The sequence below is a fragment of the Sinocyclocheilus rhinocerous genome, unplaced genomic scaffold, assembly GCF_001515625.1.
Source record: "Sinocyclocheilus rhinocerous isolate Xijiao unplaced genomic scaffold, SAMN03320098_v1.1 scaffold1406, whole genome shotgun sequence".
NCBI lineage: Eukaryota > Metazoa > Chordata > Actinopteri > Cypriniformes > Cyprinidae > Sinocyclocheilus > Sinocyclocheilus rhinocerous.
This window is the reverse complement of record NW_015647095.1, coordinates 1,205,968-1,219,792: the sequence shown is the minus strand read 5'-3', so window position 1 is coordinate 1,219,792 and position 13,825 is coordinate 1,205,968. Positions and strand designations below refer to the sequence as shown.

General features: G+C 37.4%; 2 protein-coding genes across 12 annotated transcripts; one reads left to right on the top strand and one right to left on the bottom strand.

The window, feature by feature from the left end:
* Nucleotides 1–1,977: 1,977 nt before the first annotated feature.
* LOC107708840 (uncharacterized protein C1orf127-like) lies at nucleotides 1,978–7,385 on the bottom strand. Of its 7 annotated transcripts, XM_016513189.1 has the most exons (12): nucleotides 7,124–7,304; nucleotides 6,182–6,264; nucleotides 5,998–6,099; nucleotides 5,056–5,180; nucleotides 4,792–4,935; nucleotides 4,676–4,714; nucleotides 4,448–4,585; nucleotides 3,895–3,979; nucleotides 3,602–3,798; nucleotides 2,874–2,997; nucleotides 2,464–2,705; nucleotides 1,978–2,352 (listed from the first exon to the last, which is right to left on the bottom strand). In XM_016513189.1, exons 1-11 carry the CDS (start codon nucleotides 7,183–7,185, stop codon nucleotides 2,473–2,475), a joined length of 1,332 nt encoding a protein of 443 aa, XP_016368675.1. In that variant the 5' UTR covers nucleotides 7,186–7,304; the 3' UTR covers nucleotides 1,978–2,352; nucleotides 2,464–2,472. The 7 variants fall into 7 exon arrangements, with proteins under 7 accessions (XP_016368675.1, XP_016368674.1, XP_016368679.1 ...); XM_016513188.1 differs by having other exon boundaries at nucleotides 1,978–2,705; XM_016513193.1 differs by having other exon boundaries at nucleotides 1,978–2,705; nucleotides 4,520–4,585.
* Nucleotides 7,386–7,388: 3 nt separating this feature from the next.
* On the top strand, nucleotides 7,389–11,991 carry LOC107708842 (TAR DNA-binding protein 43-like). Of its 5 annotated transcripts, none has more exons than XR_001636418.1 (7): nucleotides 7,389–8,066; nucleotides 8,268–8,431; nucleotides 9,147–9,287; nucleotides 9,477–9,647; nucleotides 9,731–9,815; nucleotides 10,609–10,755; nucleotides 11,510–11,991. XR_001636418.1 is itself a non-coding variant. In XM_016513196.1 (6 exons), exons 1-5 carry the CDS (start codon nucleotides 7,826–7,828, stop codon nucleotides 10,205–10,207), a joined length of 1,194 nt encoding a protein of 397 aa, XP_016368682.1. In that variant the 5' UTR covers nucleotides 7,389–7,825; the 3' UTR covers nucleotides 10,208–10,254; nucleotides 10,609–10,688. The 5 variants fall into 5 exon arrangements, 3 of the variants coding, with proteins under 3 accessions (XP_016368682.1, XP_016368681.1, XP_016368683.1); XR_001636417.1 differs by having other exon boundaries at nucleotides 7,390–8,066; nucleotides 9,462–9,647; XM_016513196.1 differs by lacking the exon at nucleotides 11,510–11,991 and having other exon boundaries at nucleotides 9,731–10,254; nucleotides 10,609–10,688.
* The last annotated feature ends 1,834 nt before the right edge of the window (nucleotides 11,992–13,825 follow it).

Sequence of the window (13,825 nt, the reverse complement as noted above, 5' to 3'; positions counted from 1 at the left end):
TTTTTTTTTTTTTTTTTTTAATACAAGAACAAAGTTTTGTTAATGTGTGAATGTTTAGCTCATATCGTTATCAATTATAACAATTAAAAACATCTCTGAAAGCAATGCAAAATTTAATCAGTGTGTGGTTTCAAACATCTCACAGATGTGCAACTGGTATGAAAAAGAAAAGGAGGGGAACATGAAAGGACTTTTTAAGCCTACACTAATAACATAATAGCTCAAAACAGCCGCATGAAAGACTTGAGATGTTGGTGTACTTTGTGCTGTTATTGTGTTTCCTGTTCACAAGTTCATGCAACAGATGCCAAAGAAAACTCTGGCAGCGTGGCCCCCCTCTGACCCCCTGGGTGAGAATTACACTGTGCCAGAGTGCAAAGCTCTAGAGGACACAATATCCAACGCATACAAATGTGCTCTTGTTTTGTCATTTAATATAGAACACGTACTGTTAGACACAAACGCGATCAGGATGAGAAAGGGTGTTCTTTGGTTTGCTCAAATATCGAGACTGTAATCACAATAAATTTTACGAGTGTCAGTGGTCTTTCTTCCAGATGCTCAGAATTTAGAAGAATATCTTGACTGGGTTACATTAAAATGGCCTGCCCTTTCAAAAGTCTAATTGAATTCATTCAAGCATGGGAAATTGCGTAGTAAAGGCAAATTAACTAACCTCACATCTGAGGTTGTTTTCCCACTAAATCTAAGAATGTACATCAATGCCCAGTATTTATGTCTTATGAATAAAAAAAATTAAGCACATAAAGTGTCAGTCATGCATATGTGTAAAACATATATATGCCTTTTGAACAACTGACACTGACCTCAAAATGCTCAGTTTTAGACACATTGCTCATTGCCTTGGAATCTTCAGCAAAAGCCAAACATTGAACAACACTGACCTCTTCTGGCTATTCCTCATACTGCCACAAAGAGATAGTCAGCATTTACTGTAACTGGAACTAAAAAGACCAAGATGTATATATAAAAATTACAGCTAAAATTAATGCATCACAACAGAGATCACATCCTTAAATAAAATACCTGCCACATGGCAGGATTCAGCAAGACGGCATCTGTGGTTCACATTATGATCATCCAGAACACAAACACCCCACTAGTTTTACTCAATAAACACTTTGTGTATTAATCCAGATTACATATTCATAATATCATCTGTCATTTGTTTAATTTTTTCCAGAAATAAACCTACAGTATTTAATATACCATATATCTATATACATAATCTATGAAAGGGATAATGCATAGAAAATAGTAAATTTAAAAGGTACAAAATCAGATTAGCAACAAACTGAACACTACAATATAACAGTGATATTACTGGGGTCATTTTTACTAATATCGATAATTGAGATGCAAGAAGGTGCCAGTTGCATTTGCAAGAAACAAGTGGGAGTGAGTCCGCAGTGTGATAAAGAGATATGAAAATAATGCCAGTGTGTAGGCCCTAAGTGTTAAATGTCCAAATATTTAACTAATTCAAAGAGTGAAGTAATTGAGTTCAATCTTTTGTTTTCTATTGTTATTATGTCCGATTTGTTTTATTATGGACGGCAGTATACAGTAATCAATACTGTACATTTTTTTAAATAAAATAATTTTTGTGTTTTAGTATAACTATGAACTGATAGTTGATGGAGACCCAATTTCGAGAGCATTTTTACTACTTTGATTATCAAAATAATATGCAGCAATATATGAATGTTGTGATTGACAAATTAGAAAAGTGTATTCCAGACAGCAACGTAATAAATAAACAATCTATACAGCTCTAAATACATCTACGTATATAATCATAGATTACGGAAGACCATAGAAACTGTATTAAAGATACTATTTTATGCTCAAGGAAATAAAGTAGAGAGCTTAGTATTGAGCTTCAATTGCTAAACTGCCAGGCACTTTCTGTTTTTCAGGGAAGCGAGTCACCGACAGGGCTAGTTATTGTGCAACTTGAGAATAAACACCCTTTTTTTTTTTTATACTAGACACCACATTTACTTCTGAGATGTGACACACACAGCTGAGAGAGTTCTGAGACAGTAGTTCGTATTTAAATGGCATGACCAACACAGTCTTGGATGTAATCATTCCCCACATGTGATTCCAACGGCACTTTGCTTGTCAACGGAAAAGATGCATGGGTCCACTTGACTGTTGTGTTGTAAATCCCAGACTGAGGGAAAATGGCGCTTAAATGTGTAGCTGTATTTCAAACTGTGATTACATCTGTTGTGATTAATGGACTACCAATAGTAATAGTGTTGTTTGGAAAATCACCGACACATGTGCAGTTGGTACCTGCATTTCCATCCGTTCTGCATCGCGGCCCCTCACTGTCAGCGATGCACAGATGAACTTCTCCAGAGATCTCGGTTGTGCTTTAGGCAGTAAACTGTAGCTGCAAATACTTTTTTTGTATCATTATCTCCATTTATGTTGAAGCACTCAATGACGTACTAAGAGCCTCAGTTGTTGGGATTGTACCGAGGTGATGCTGGTTTCCTCATCAGCTGTCTGCGATGCTGTAGATACAGTCTCTGGTGCCACAGAAGGAGTAAACTCTTTGTTTGAACTAACAGGAACTTCTGGCTTGCCTGTAATCCCCTCGGGTGAATGTGCAGTCACATTAGCTTCTTGTGGGTCATCACGCATTAAATGGAGGTGCGATTTTAACATCTCTGAAAAACAATCGTAGCAACTTGAACTTCTGAATACTTGATTAAGGACAGTTAAAGACTAACTAACTTGAACATGGTTAAGTGTTTCATGGTCCTGTGCAATTTGGGTTTTTAGAGAAAAAAAGCACCTTGAAATGACTCAGGAACTTTTTGAGCAGACTTACTAACCTGAACAAGGTGAGGTGTTTTCCATGGTCCAGTGCATTTTGTGATTTGTCTCTTTAAATGTGAGAACAGCATCTATCTTGTAGAAATTTTGCTGAAGTTCCTCACCTGCCTGACCAATGCACTCCTAAAAAACAGAATAAATATATAAAAAATGGATGGCATATTTGAACCAATTACCAGATTTTACCCAATTAGAAATGATTATATATATATATATTAAAATAAAATGAAATCAAAATGCAAAAATCCTAATTTCAAAGCTCTAAAATGCAAAACTATTTTTATATGAAATTGTTTTATATTAGAAAATATTTGTAATAAAATGTAAAAAAAAAAAAAAGCTATTTGTATTCAGATAAATTGAAGACACTAAAATCACTGTTCTCTATTTTAATATATTTTACAATGTCATTTATTTCTGTGCTTGCAAAGCTGAATTTTCAGCATCATTACTCCATCATTACTTTCTTCAGTGTCACATTATTATAATTTGCTGATTTGGTGCTCAAGAAACATTTCTTCTCATTGTCAATGTTAAAACTGTTTTCTCTGATGAAAAGAAAGATTAAAAGGACTGCATTTATTTGAAATAAATATAATATTGTAACAATTTAAATACCTTTACTGTCATTTTTGATCAATTTAAGGCAACATTGCTGAAGAAAAATATTGGTTTCTCTCAAACAATCCTTTGAACGGTAGTGTATATAAAATTATAGACTTCTAACCTTTTTCTGTTGAATGTGGGATGTGTGAATGATAAGCTGCACAAAGTCACTTGTCTCTGACCAGGTGAATGTGTCAGTCTGTTCCACAATCACACTGCTGACTGACAGGGTCTCATTTTGATATCCACCTCTTTTGGTCAAACCCATACGCCGTTTATAGACATGCAGCACCGTGTCTTCAGATGATGACTGGTTCACTGAAAGAAACATGCAGAATGGCTATTAAATATGTAAGTGATAAAACCTTGCAAAATAAGCAAGATATGTGCCATGATATGACCATAATAACAAACCGTTTGGGCAGGTCGCCTCCATGCTGTAGGCATAATGGCCACTGACCAGTTTGAGAGGTAAGAAATGTCCTTCCGATTTGAACACCTAAAAGATATGTAGACTTTTAATGAAAATCAACCTGCTGCTGCTGCACTGTTTAAAGCACACAATGAATTAAATAAGTGGTTCAGAGGTCATTTTTCAGTCAGTTTGGATACTTTTAACTCAACATAAGCAAAAATACTCCTGACATTGAAAATAATGAATTGCCCCTTTTCCTTTTTTGGAATACCTGCTAAGCAAGATTTTTCTCTCAGAAATTAATACTTTTATTCAGTGAGGATGCAGTAAATTGATAAAAAAAAAGTGACATTAAAAATACTGATTGTTTAAAAAATATATTCAAATAAATGCTGTTTTATTTAACATATCACACAGAATGATTTTATATTCTTCAAATAGCCTTATAAAGATAAAAAGTGATATATATATAAAAATTCAACTCCGAGGGAGTTTTTGCTCTATTGATAAACTATTACAAATCCTCCCAGCCACAAACTGGCACAGTCTTACCTGCACAAGACTTAAGATGGTGTCTCTCCTCCCCTGAACTGTTATGTTTGGTTTGTGCATTTCAACATTTACTTGAATAAGACTGGAATCCTCCAAAGCCACCACCAGACTCCCACTCAAGGCCAGAGACCAGTCCAGCTGAATATAAAAATCACATCAGAAATATTCCACATTAGATACATTCATCTCTTCATAACCTCACATATCAAAACATTTATTAGAAATTACCTCGTTATTCCAGTTATCCACAGGGATCTCTCTGGTAACCTTGAACACACACAAAAAAGTGAAAGGAAAAAAAAAGAACAAGCAAAAAAAGAATGATCACATCACTCTATTCTTACCTGAATGAAGTCTGAATCACACTGGATGTACTCTCTGTTAGGAGGCGCTAACACCGCTGGACACTTCATCAGAAACTTTTGAGTCCTGCCTCCTAAACGACTTACTCTCTTCAGCAGGTTCAGCACAATCACATAATTGCCATGCTGAAAAAAATCACTATAAAATGTTATTCTGAGAAGCAGTGATAAAAAGGGACAGATTCTTACCAGCAACACACTGCAGAAGCGAATATGTTTCAGTGACAAACGAGGACATTTTCTAACCTCTAACTGGACAAAACATCCACTGTACATGACTCTAAAGATATAGTTCTTTTCCAGATCTCTGTGCAGGGCAAACCCACATGAAGAAAGCTGATGGTTCAGATTCTCCATGGACACCAAACCCACTGAAAAGAGCAAAAGATTTAGATTTAAAGATTTAACTAATACACAGAACACATTTTGGAATACATACATAATGCATAGAAAAATGAACTTTTTTATTATCATTATTATTATTGCTGTTTAAAATAGTGGTCATGCTCACACCTTACACTGTCTGTCTTACTGTGTGACATACGGACTTCTTAAAGTAATACGATTAATATATTAACCGTCTTTAATATTATTAAGAAAGTTTTAGTTAATATTTAAGATTATGTGTTTCTTATATAGTATAATTACATTAATATATTTCGTATACTATTATTTTAAAATATTTTAGAATATTTCAAGTTATTATTTTGTGCAACAGTTTGAGAACACGTTATTATTTCTGGTATAAAAAGTATTTGTTTGTTTGCCAACAAAGTCCACTTTTGTGGCCAAAAAGATGTTTAATATGCATTTTTAATCAAACTGATGGTGCGCTATCTTTATTAAAAACTATTTCTATAATATCAGCAGAATAACAATATTTCCTGAAAGGAATAACATCACTACAACCCAATAAGATGTGTTTTACAGACATTACATTCTGACAAAGTACATAAAGCGGGATCTTAACCAAATAATAAAGAATAATCTGTCAGTCTTGAGTGTCTTATCCTACATTTAGTATAAATGACATATTATATCAAAATGTAAAATATGTAATGTGGATACTGTATTTTTTTTCCAAAAAGCATTTATTTTACAGGTGAAAATTTGTTCATGGCAACCCATAGATCTGTTTGTTTTCCTCTCTTGTGTTAAGTTCAGAAATTCAGTGTCCATATAGCTCACCTTGAATTCGTAATAATCCAGAAAGCCAAAGCCTCAGTCCCTCAATTCTCATTCTATGGATCCAAAGCTCCATGTACTCAGAGAAACATTCCACATCACCCTCTAGAAAAGTAAAACTCAGCCAGTTTTAATTCTTTTGCTACAGCGTAAATAGTAACTAAAATAGTAGTAAAGTAATAATTACCTGTCATGCTTGAAGATTGACTGCCCACCCAGTCTCTCTTCTGAAGTCGCAAAACATTTCCCCATATGGGCAAGATGAAGTGTCTATGTGAAGCAAAAGGAAAACAATAATAATTTTAGCAATATTACAGGAGAAAATACTAAACGCATAAGCATATAGCTACTTACAATGAAATAAGTAAAACACTTGTGAGCATCAGCGCCATGGCTCATTTGGTTCTTGTGCACAGAGGGGTGATACAAGTGCTTTTATACTGCTAACAAGTCAGCTGTGTTTGGCCTTGTAGGTTACGAGTGTGAGAGCAAGGCTGACCCACTTCATTATAAAATGATACAACACGTACAAGTGTGAAAAAAGCGATGAAAGGAGGGAAACCTGCACCTGCATGGCAATAAAAATCTCTCCTCCTTTCCTCCGTTCACTCATTCTAACTCACATGAGGCTGAACCATTTCCAATAAAAACGTCACGGCCACTTCATGAGTTAACAGTTGTTAGCAAAAACTATGCAAGATTACAGCACAGTAATCCTTCATTCAGATGTGATTGTGATATAAAATTGCATGTTTATAGGTAGAATGAATATTGATTACATCATTGTAGGCAGTATGATGTAAACCTGGCTGTGTCATTCTTGGCCATTACAAAACTATAAAAACAATTGTAAATCTTAACAACACCCATGAGATGGCTGATCAAACCATTTCAGATTCCATAAGTGAAACCAGACATTGTATGATGAAGCCTTTCAACTGAATGTTATATACATATATATATAAAATTAAAGTAACCAATATATTTAGTTGTTTCAAGTTATTGTTTTGTTATACATACACAGATTATTTTAATCAACTCTGTTGCACACTGGTAATGATAAAAGCCTTCGTCTTTAAATCCATTGTTTTTCAGGGCTTTTGTCTGTTCTTAATCTGATGTAACAAACCTGTAAGATGTGATATGAGGAGAAGCTTTCAATACTACAGTGGATTCTTGCATATTTGACATTATTTCAACATCCTTAAATAAAAATAACAACACTACCGGTCCATCAAGATCACGAACAAACAGGATAAAATCACACCATCTGAAACAGTATACCACAAACTACGTTATGCGTTTAAAAAGTCAACGTTTCACATTTACAAACCCCTCCACGTGCTGTGATGCGACGCTCCACACTGATGATGTCATGTCTTCAGTGACGCATCTGGGTGGCCATTTTATCAGTTTAGGGGGTCGGAGCGGCAACTGGATGCATTAGTCCACGCGTTCTTTATTTTTTATTACTTTACATTGCGTGTTTTAATCACAATCGGTAGATAATCAAGTATAGTCGATGAGTAGGTGTTTGCACACGGTGACAATTGGCGGGAACAGGGTGCGACGCTACGAGCCATACATTTCTATCGTGCGCGCGGTTAGCAAGTAGCTTAGCTGAGCTAGTGGCACACCGCATTATTTGACGACAGTCGCTCGTAAACAATAGACATCAGACTTGTTGCCAACTGATTTGTGGTTGTGTTTACTTCTGAGGTCTTTCCGGTGTACTAGTTTCGGTTTCAGCCCCGTTTGTTGTCTTATAGCTGAATTATTGATCTGCTCTGAAGCTGTTAGCACAGCTCGCGCTCTCAGTGTAAGGTTAAACATGACGGAGTGTTACATTCGCGTCGCGGAGGACGAGAACGAGGAGCCGATGGAGATCCCGTCCGAGGAGGACGGCACCGTGCTGCTCTCCACCGTCTCCGCGCAGTTTCCCGGTGCCTGCGGCCTTAGATACCGTAGCCCCGTGTCTCAGTGCATGAGAGGGGTCCGACTAGTAGAGGGGGTTCTTCATGCACCCGAATCAGACTGGGGCAATCTGGTGTATGTGGTCAATTATCCAAAAGGTAAGCTCAGATATGGTAGTGTTGTGTTTGTTTGATTGCAGTAACATCAAATAATTTGGGACTTGTTGAGGCACAGAAAATATGGTCTGATGTCATTCACACACTTATTCCACTACTAATGCATACTGTGAATGTAAATTCAATCTAGTTGATTGTCTTTAAATAAATCAACCATAATAATAAAATATCATACATTTTCAGATAACAAGAGGAAGATGGATGAAATGGATGCTGCATCAGCTGTGAAGATCAAGAGAGGTGTGCAGAAGACATCAGATTTGATTGTGCTTGGGTTGCCATGGAAAACAACAGAGCAAGACCTTAAAGATTACTTCGGCACTTTTGGAGAGGTGATCATGGTGCAGGTTAGTATGAACAAACCTAAAGGGACAGTTCACCCCAAACATAAAAATTAATTACTTGCTCTCATGTGGTTCCAAACCTGTATATGATGGGTTTTCATCTGTGGAGCATAAAGGATTTGTTTTGAACAATGTTTAGGTTGCTCTCTTTCATTCATTGTAAGTGGATGGGGGCTGCCAAGGGCTTTTTAGGCTGTCAACCTACAAAAATGGGGGGGAAGCATGGCAGTAGGCAATAATAACTTTTCTGCAATATTATGTCTTCTGAAACTACAATAGCTTTGTATGGGAAAACAGGCTGGAATTTTAAATCTATATTTATGTAAAATCCTACCTAACCCTCTGATGTTTTCAGTAATTTTAGGGGGGGAAAAAACAAAAAAAAATTTTTTTACTTTATTGGAATGGTACAAATCTAGGTGACTTTTGTGGCACTTGCTAAATACACAGAAAATTGTGGAGATGATTAGAAAAGGCTATAGGGAGAAAAAAAAATAGAGCTTTTTTTTTTTCCTGGTACAAATCTTCCACAATGAAGTAGTGTTCGATAATTCACTTTTGTTGTATGGAAATGAGCAGCTCAGAATTCTGCTTTAAACAACTTCTTTGGGGTTAGAAAGAAAAGTCGTACATGTTTTTTTTAAAAAGTAGAGTAAATAATGATAGAATTCTCAGTTTTGGGTTAACTATTAATGTCATGTATGACCTGTTCCCTCAGGTGAAAAGAGATGCAAAAACCGGAAATTCCAAAGGATTTGGCTTTGTAAGATTTACAGACTACGAAACACAAATAAAAGCCATGTCCCAGCGGCATATGATTGATGGAAGATGGTGCGACTGCAAACTTCCCAACTCAAAGGTATTTCCATGTAATACCACACATAGTTCACATTTTCATATACAAGTTATACTTGCGCTTATAGATTAGTAAAGGTTTTAAATTCGAACATATAAGTTGTTTCAAATGTTTTGTGATGCCCTTACCGTTGTGAACATTGCATGAGTAGACCCTGTTTTCTATTAAATGATCTAGTATTTCCTGGAACAGGCTGGTCCGGATGAGCCTATGAGAAGCAGGAAAGTATTTGTGGGCCGCTGCACTGAGGACATGACAACCGATGAGCTTAGACAGTTTTTTATGCAGTACGGCGAAGTCACAGATGTGTTCATTCCCAAACCTTTCCGAGCCTTTGCCTTCGTCACCTTTGCCGACGATCAGGTCGGTCTTCTGTATTTTTCGTTCTCGTTATTTGGCTTACTCTCATTCTCTTCTCAAATTAACGCATGGTTGTTTTCCTCCAGGTTGCCCAGTCTCTGTGCGGTGAGGACCTGATCATTAAAGGAACCAGCGTGCACATCTCCAACGCTGAGCCTAAGCACAATAATAGTAGGCAAATGATGGATCGTGGGCGGTTCGGGGGGTTTGGGGGGCAGGGCTTTGGCAGTAGTCGCAGTCCCAACAGCAATGTGAATTTTGGGGCCCTTAGCTTGAATCCAGCCATGATGGCAGCTGCTCAGGCAGCCCTTCAGAGTAGCTGGGGCATGATGGGAATGCTGGCCAATCAGCAGAATCAGACAGCCGCTACCGGCACAACCCCTAGCGGGCAGAACAGCGGTAGTAGAGATCAGAACCAGAGTTACAACACAAGCAGCAATAACTACAACACCGGCAGCTCAGCTAGTCTTGGGTGGGGGGCGGGAACCAATTCAGGCTCGAGCAGTGGGTTCAACGCCGGTTTTGGATCTAGCATGGAGACAAAGTCCAGCTGGGGGATGTAGAGAGATTTCAATTGGGTCTCGAAGTATCCTAATATCTAGATTTTATGGTAAGTATTTTGAGAGAAGAAAGTTTAGTCAGATATTATGTCCCTTCAATATCTGCCTTTGATTTTGTAAAACTGAATGTTCTTCGTATACATATAATGATTGCTCATATAATGAGTGGTTGAAATTGTTAGGAATGAAATGAAGTTTTTTTTCCCTTATGGATATAGTTTATTTAGTGTCAGGCATTATTTCAGTATGCCCACATATCTGAGCATCTGTTACCATTTCAGTGCCCTCTCAACATGCAGTACATTTAAAGATGCTCCATGTGGAAAGCCATTTGAGTTGTGTTTTCTGCCATTTTTTTCCCTCAACGTTTTTTATGGTCAAGCCTTCATAAATCTCTTCTACAGTTCATCACCTCTTTTCCAATTTGCCGGGAAGAAGCCCCTCGTTGGCCGCAATGTTCGAGCGATCTCAGTATCAGTTCCCTTCTTCCCATGTGTAAATGCTTTGCCATGAAAGAGCACAGCTTCACTCTGCATATACTGTGTTAGACGGTGGGTGGTCTTTTTTTTCCCCTTTTCATGGATGAAATCTGTCCGCTTTTTTGAGAGCTGAGAGTGATATGGTGATGGATTGTTGGTGCGCCAGGAGTGAGAGACTGAATGAGCGAACGCGCTGAGAGAGAGAGAGAACTTGAACGCAAGTGTGCGATGCCGAAAAGCGACATGCTGACTGTGAGAAGAACCTGTGTGAGCGAGTGTGAACGAAGGCAGCGAGTGTTTTTTTTTTTCTGTAGGACCATCAGAAGGACATTCATTTACATTCTTCCGTCCCTCTTGTTCTGTCTACCTTCCTCCCTTTCTTATATTGCAATCATATATAAAGAGCTGCATTTAAAAAAAAAAAAAAAATGTAGTGGAATGTTTAAGTGATCTACTAACTATTTGTGTTCTTGCTTAATAATTTGACGTGAATGCTGTGTATGGTGTGTGTTCTATCTCGCTGTTACTGAACTCGTGTGTGTGAACGTGATGTGATGCTGTCTGTGGGCAGGGCTCTGGGAGTGGGCGGTGAATGAGGGCGAGCGTGAGCTCTGAGTGGCTTAACTGGGGTGATGTATTGATGATGAAAGCGAAGAATGCTTCAAGAAGAGGTTGCTTTTGTTCTGTGTTTTGAATGCTTTTTATATGTTTTGTGAATCTAAGGGAACTCAAATAAAAAAATAATTTGACTAGTTATTTTGATAGTGGCTTATTTTCTTCAAGACATTAATTGAATTGCAAACACTTATTTAATTCGCATGTATAGGGACGTTGGACTCGGCTGGCCCAGGTTTACCTCAGAACCCTGAGTGAAGTCACTAATGGGAGAGCTGAAGACTGAAGTTCACACAGTCCATCTGTGGAGACTGCTGCTGTATGCCTTTAACCTGAAAAGGGACTACGTCACTTCACTGTAACCAGATTTCCCTGGATTTCCCTTTTTGAAATTTCAATGGACGATTCCCAAGTGGCCGGAGTGCATGACTAAAGACAGTCCATGGCAATCTAAAAGCAGAGTTAAACCAGTGTGTTTGTGGATCAGTCCCATTGCGAATGACTTCATGTCCATGCTCGTGTATTTCCAGCTCTGTTTTACGCAAGACGTCAATGCGGTCATTGATCTTGCTTTTAAGTCTTTCTTCTGTTTGATTGATTTTACATGATCTATCCCACTGTAAATATAGTTTAGTGAAAGCTGAAAAGGCCTATTTTTCATACACTGTCCTGTTGTGGGTAAACATAGGATTTTGTGAATGGGGTTTGTGTTATCAATGACTTGAATCACTGGCAGGATTTCCATTTTTCAAAATACTTAATAAACATACACAGCGGAACTGTATCTGTTTTTATTTTTACCTGAAAGGTTGTGTAATTGTACAACAATGTCGGTGATTTAAAGTGTAAAAAACAGGCACTGAATTTAACCTACTGGTTTAGTATATTGCAAAGTACTAGTTTTTAGTATAACACAAACATACTATGTAGTAGTTTTGCTGTTTGGCTTGTTTGTGAAATATATCAGTATAACATGCAGAACTGCAGATAGTTTTACCTTAAAGTAAATAACTGCTGAATATAATATTAAAGAGTGAATTTTCTTACTAAACTTGAACAATTTAATAATAAACTTTAAAGTCCTAGTTTATTGGACATCTAGTGTTGCTGAAGTTTAACATGTAATGTAATTTTTTTTTTTCTCTTAAGTCCTTCAGTAAACGTATTATTTTGAGTTATAAAGCTGAACTAAATGAAAGCCATTTTCGGTGGGACTACTGTCCTGGGCGGATGAATATTTTGTCATACAGGTAAGTACTATGACTGTTACCAGTGCACTCACCTGGGGCCTCATTTATAAAGCGCGCGTACGCTCAGATTTGATCTTAAGAGAGTGTGTATGCTTAAATCCATATTTGTCAAAACTGTCTGACGTGGAAAAGTGCTTAGCATCACGTCAGGGTCTGAGCAGACGTACGCACTTTTTCTTGTTCGAGTATTGCAGGTTTTTGGAAATGTAAGCTGTGCTCGCAGCTCGCTGTTCTAAATTAAAGAATTTGGATGATGACTGGTGATCTTTTACATGTTAATGACATTAATTAGGAGTCGTTTACAAGCAGAGAGCTGAAACCATTCATTTGCCCGCAAGTTCAAGATCATTTGCGATTCATAGTTTTCACATCTGAAAGAGACACGTACGTGCGTTTTCTGTACGTACGTTCATTTTATGAATCACCCGTATGCATATTTGAGAGATGATCGTAAGATCAATTTTAAGATGGTTTCTGCACAACGTTTTATAAATGAGGCCCCTGATGACAGGTGAAGACGACGTATCAGACGGCTGGCTTTCGGATAATTAGAAATCGAAATATGGAAGACAATTTTGTTTTCCTTCGGATTAAAATTAACAGATTGGCAAACCCTCCGTTCCAAGAAACGGAGTCAGATCACCTGCCCGGAGTCGGACGTGCTTAAGTTACCTGGGCCTCATTTATAAAATACTGTGTAGAAAGAATCCTAAATTTGATTTTACGATCATTTCTCAAAGTGCGTACGTGTGATTCATAGAACGAACGTACGCACAGAAAACGTGCGTACGCCTCTCTTTTAGATGTGAAATCTATAAATTGCAATGATCTTGAAATTGTGCGCAACTGAACAGTTTCAGATCTCCACCCTGTAAACAATGTCTAATTAATTTCCTTGACTTATAAAAGAGCACCTGACAATGTCCAAATCTTTTACAAGCGGCAAGAATGGCTTATATTTCCAAAAACCTGCAGCACTCGGGCAAACAAAAGTGCGTACGTCTGCTCAGACCCTGACGTGGCGCTAAGCTCTTTTCCACGTCAAAGACCGTTTTTATAAATATGAACATTGCCGTGGATTTTTGCGTACGCACACTCTACGATCAAATCTGTGCGTACGCACGTTTTATAAATGAGGCCCCTGGACTACTTGCATTAACTGCGTCATGACAACGAAGTTGGTTATCCTTTTTCTTAAAGTCACCATGAAATCAAAATTGAAAATTTTTATTTTTTTAATGGAATACTGTAGTGTTTATTATAAATAATTTCTCTGT

What these genes read in the sequence shown, in the direction of transcription:
- LOC107708840 (XM_016513188.1), bottom strand. Translation starts at nt 7,185, where the DNA reads ATGTCAAATATGCAAGAATCCACTGTAGTATTGAAAGCTTCTCCTCAT. An exon ending in TCAATCTTCAAGCATGACAG is followed by an intron (nt 6,100 to 6,181) that starts GTAATTATTACT and finishes TTACTTTTCTAG; the next exon opens with AGGGTGATGTGGAATGTTTC. An exon ending in TGGATTATTACGAATTCAAG is followed by an intron (nt 5,181 to 5,997) that starts GTGAGCTATATG and finishes TGCTCTTTTCAG; the next exon opens with TGGGTTTGGTGTCCATGGAG.
- LOC107708842 (XM_016513195.1), top strand. Translation starts at nt 7,826, where the DNA reads ATGACGGAGTGTTACATTCGCGTCGCGGAGGACGAGAACGAGGAGCCG. An exon ending in TGTGGTCAATTATCCAAAAG is followed by an intron (nt 8,067 to 8,267) that starts GTAAGCTCAGAT and finishes ATACATTTTCAG; the next exon opens with ATAACAAGAGGAAGATGGAT. An exon ending in GAGAGGTGATCATGGTGCAG is followed by an intron (nt 8,432 to 9,146) that starts GTTAGTATGAAC and finishes CTGTTCCCTCAG; the next exon opens with GTGAAAAGAGATGCAAAAAC.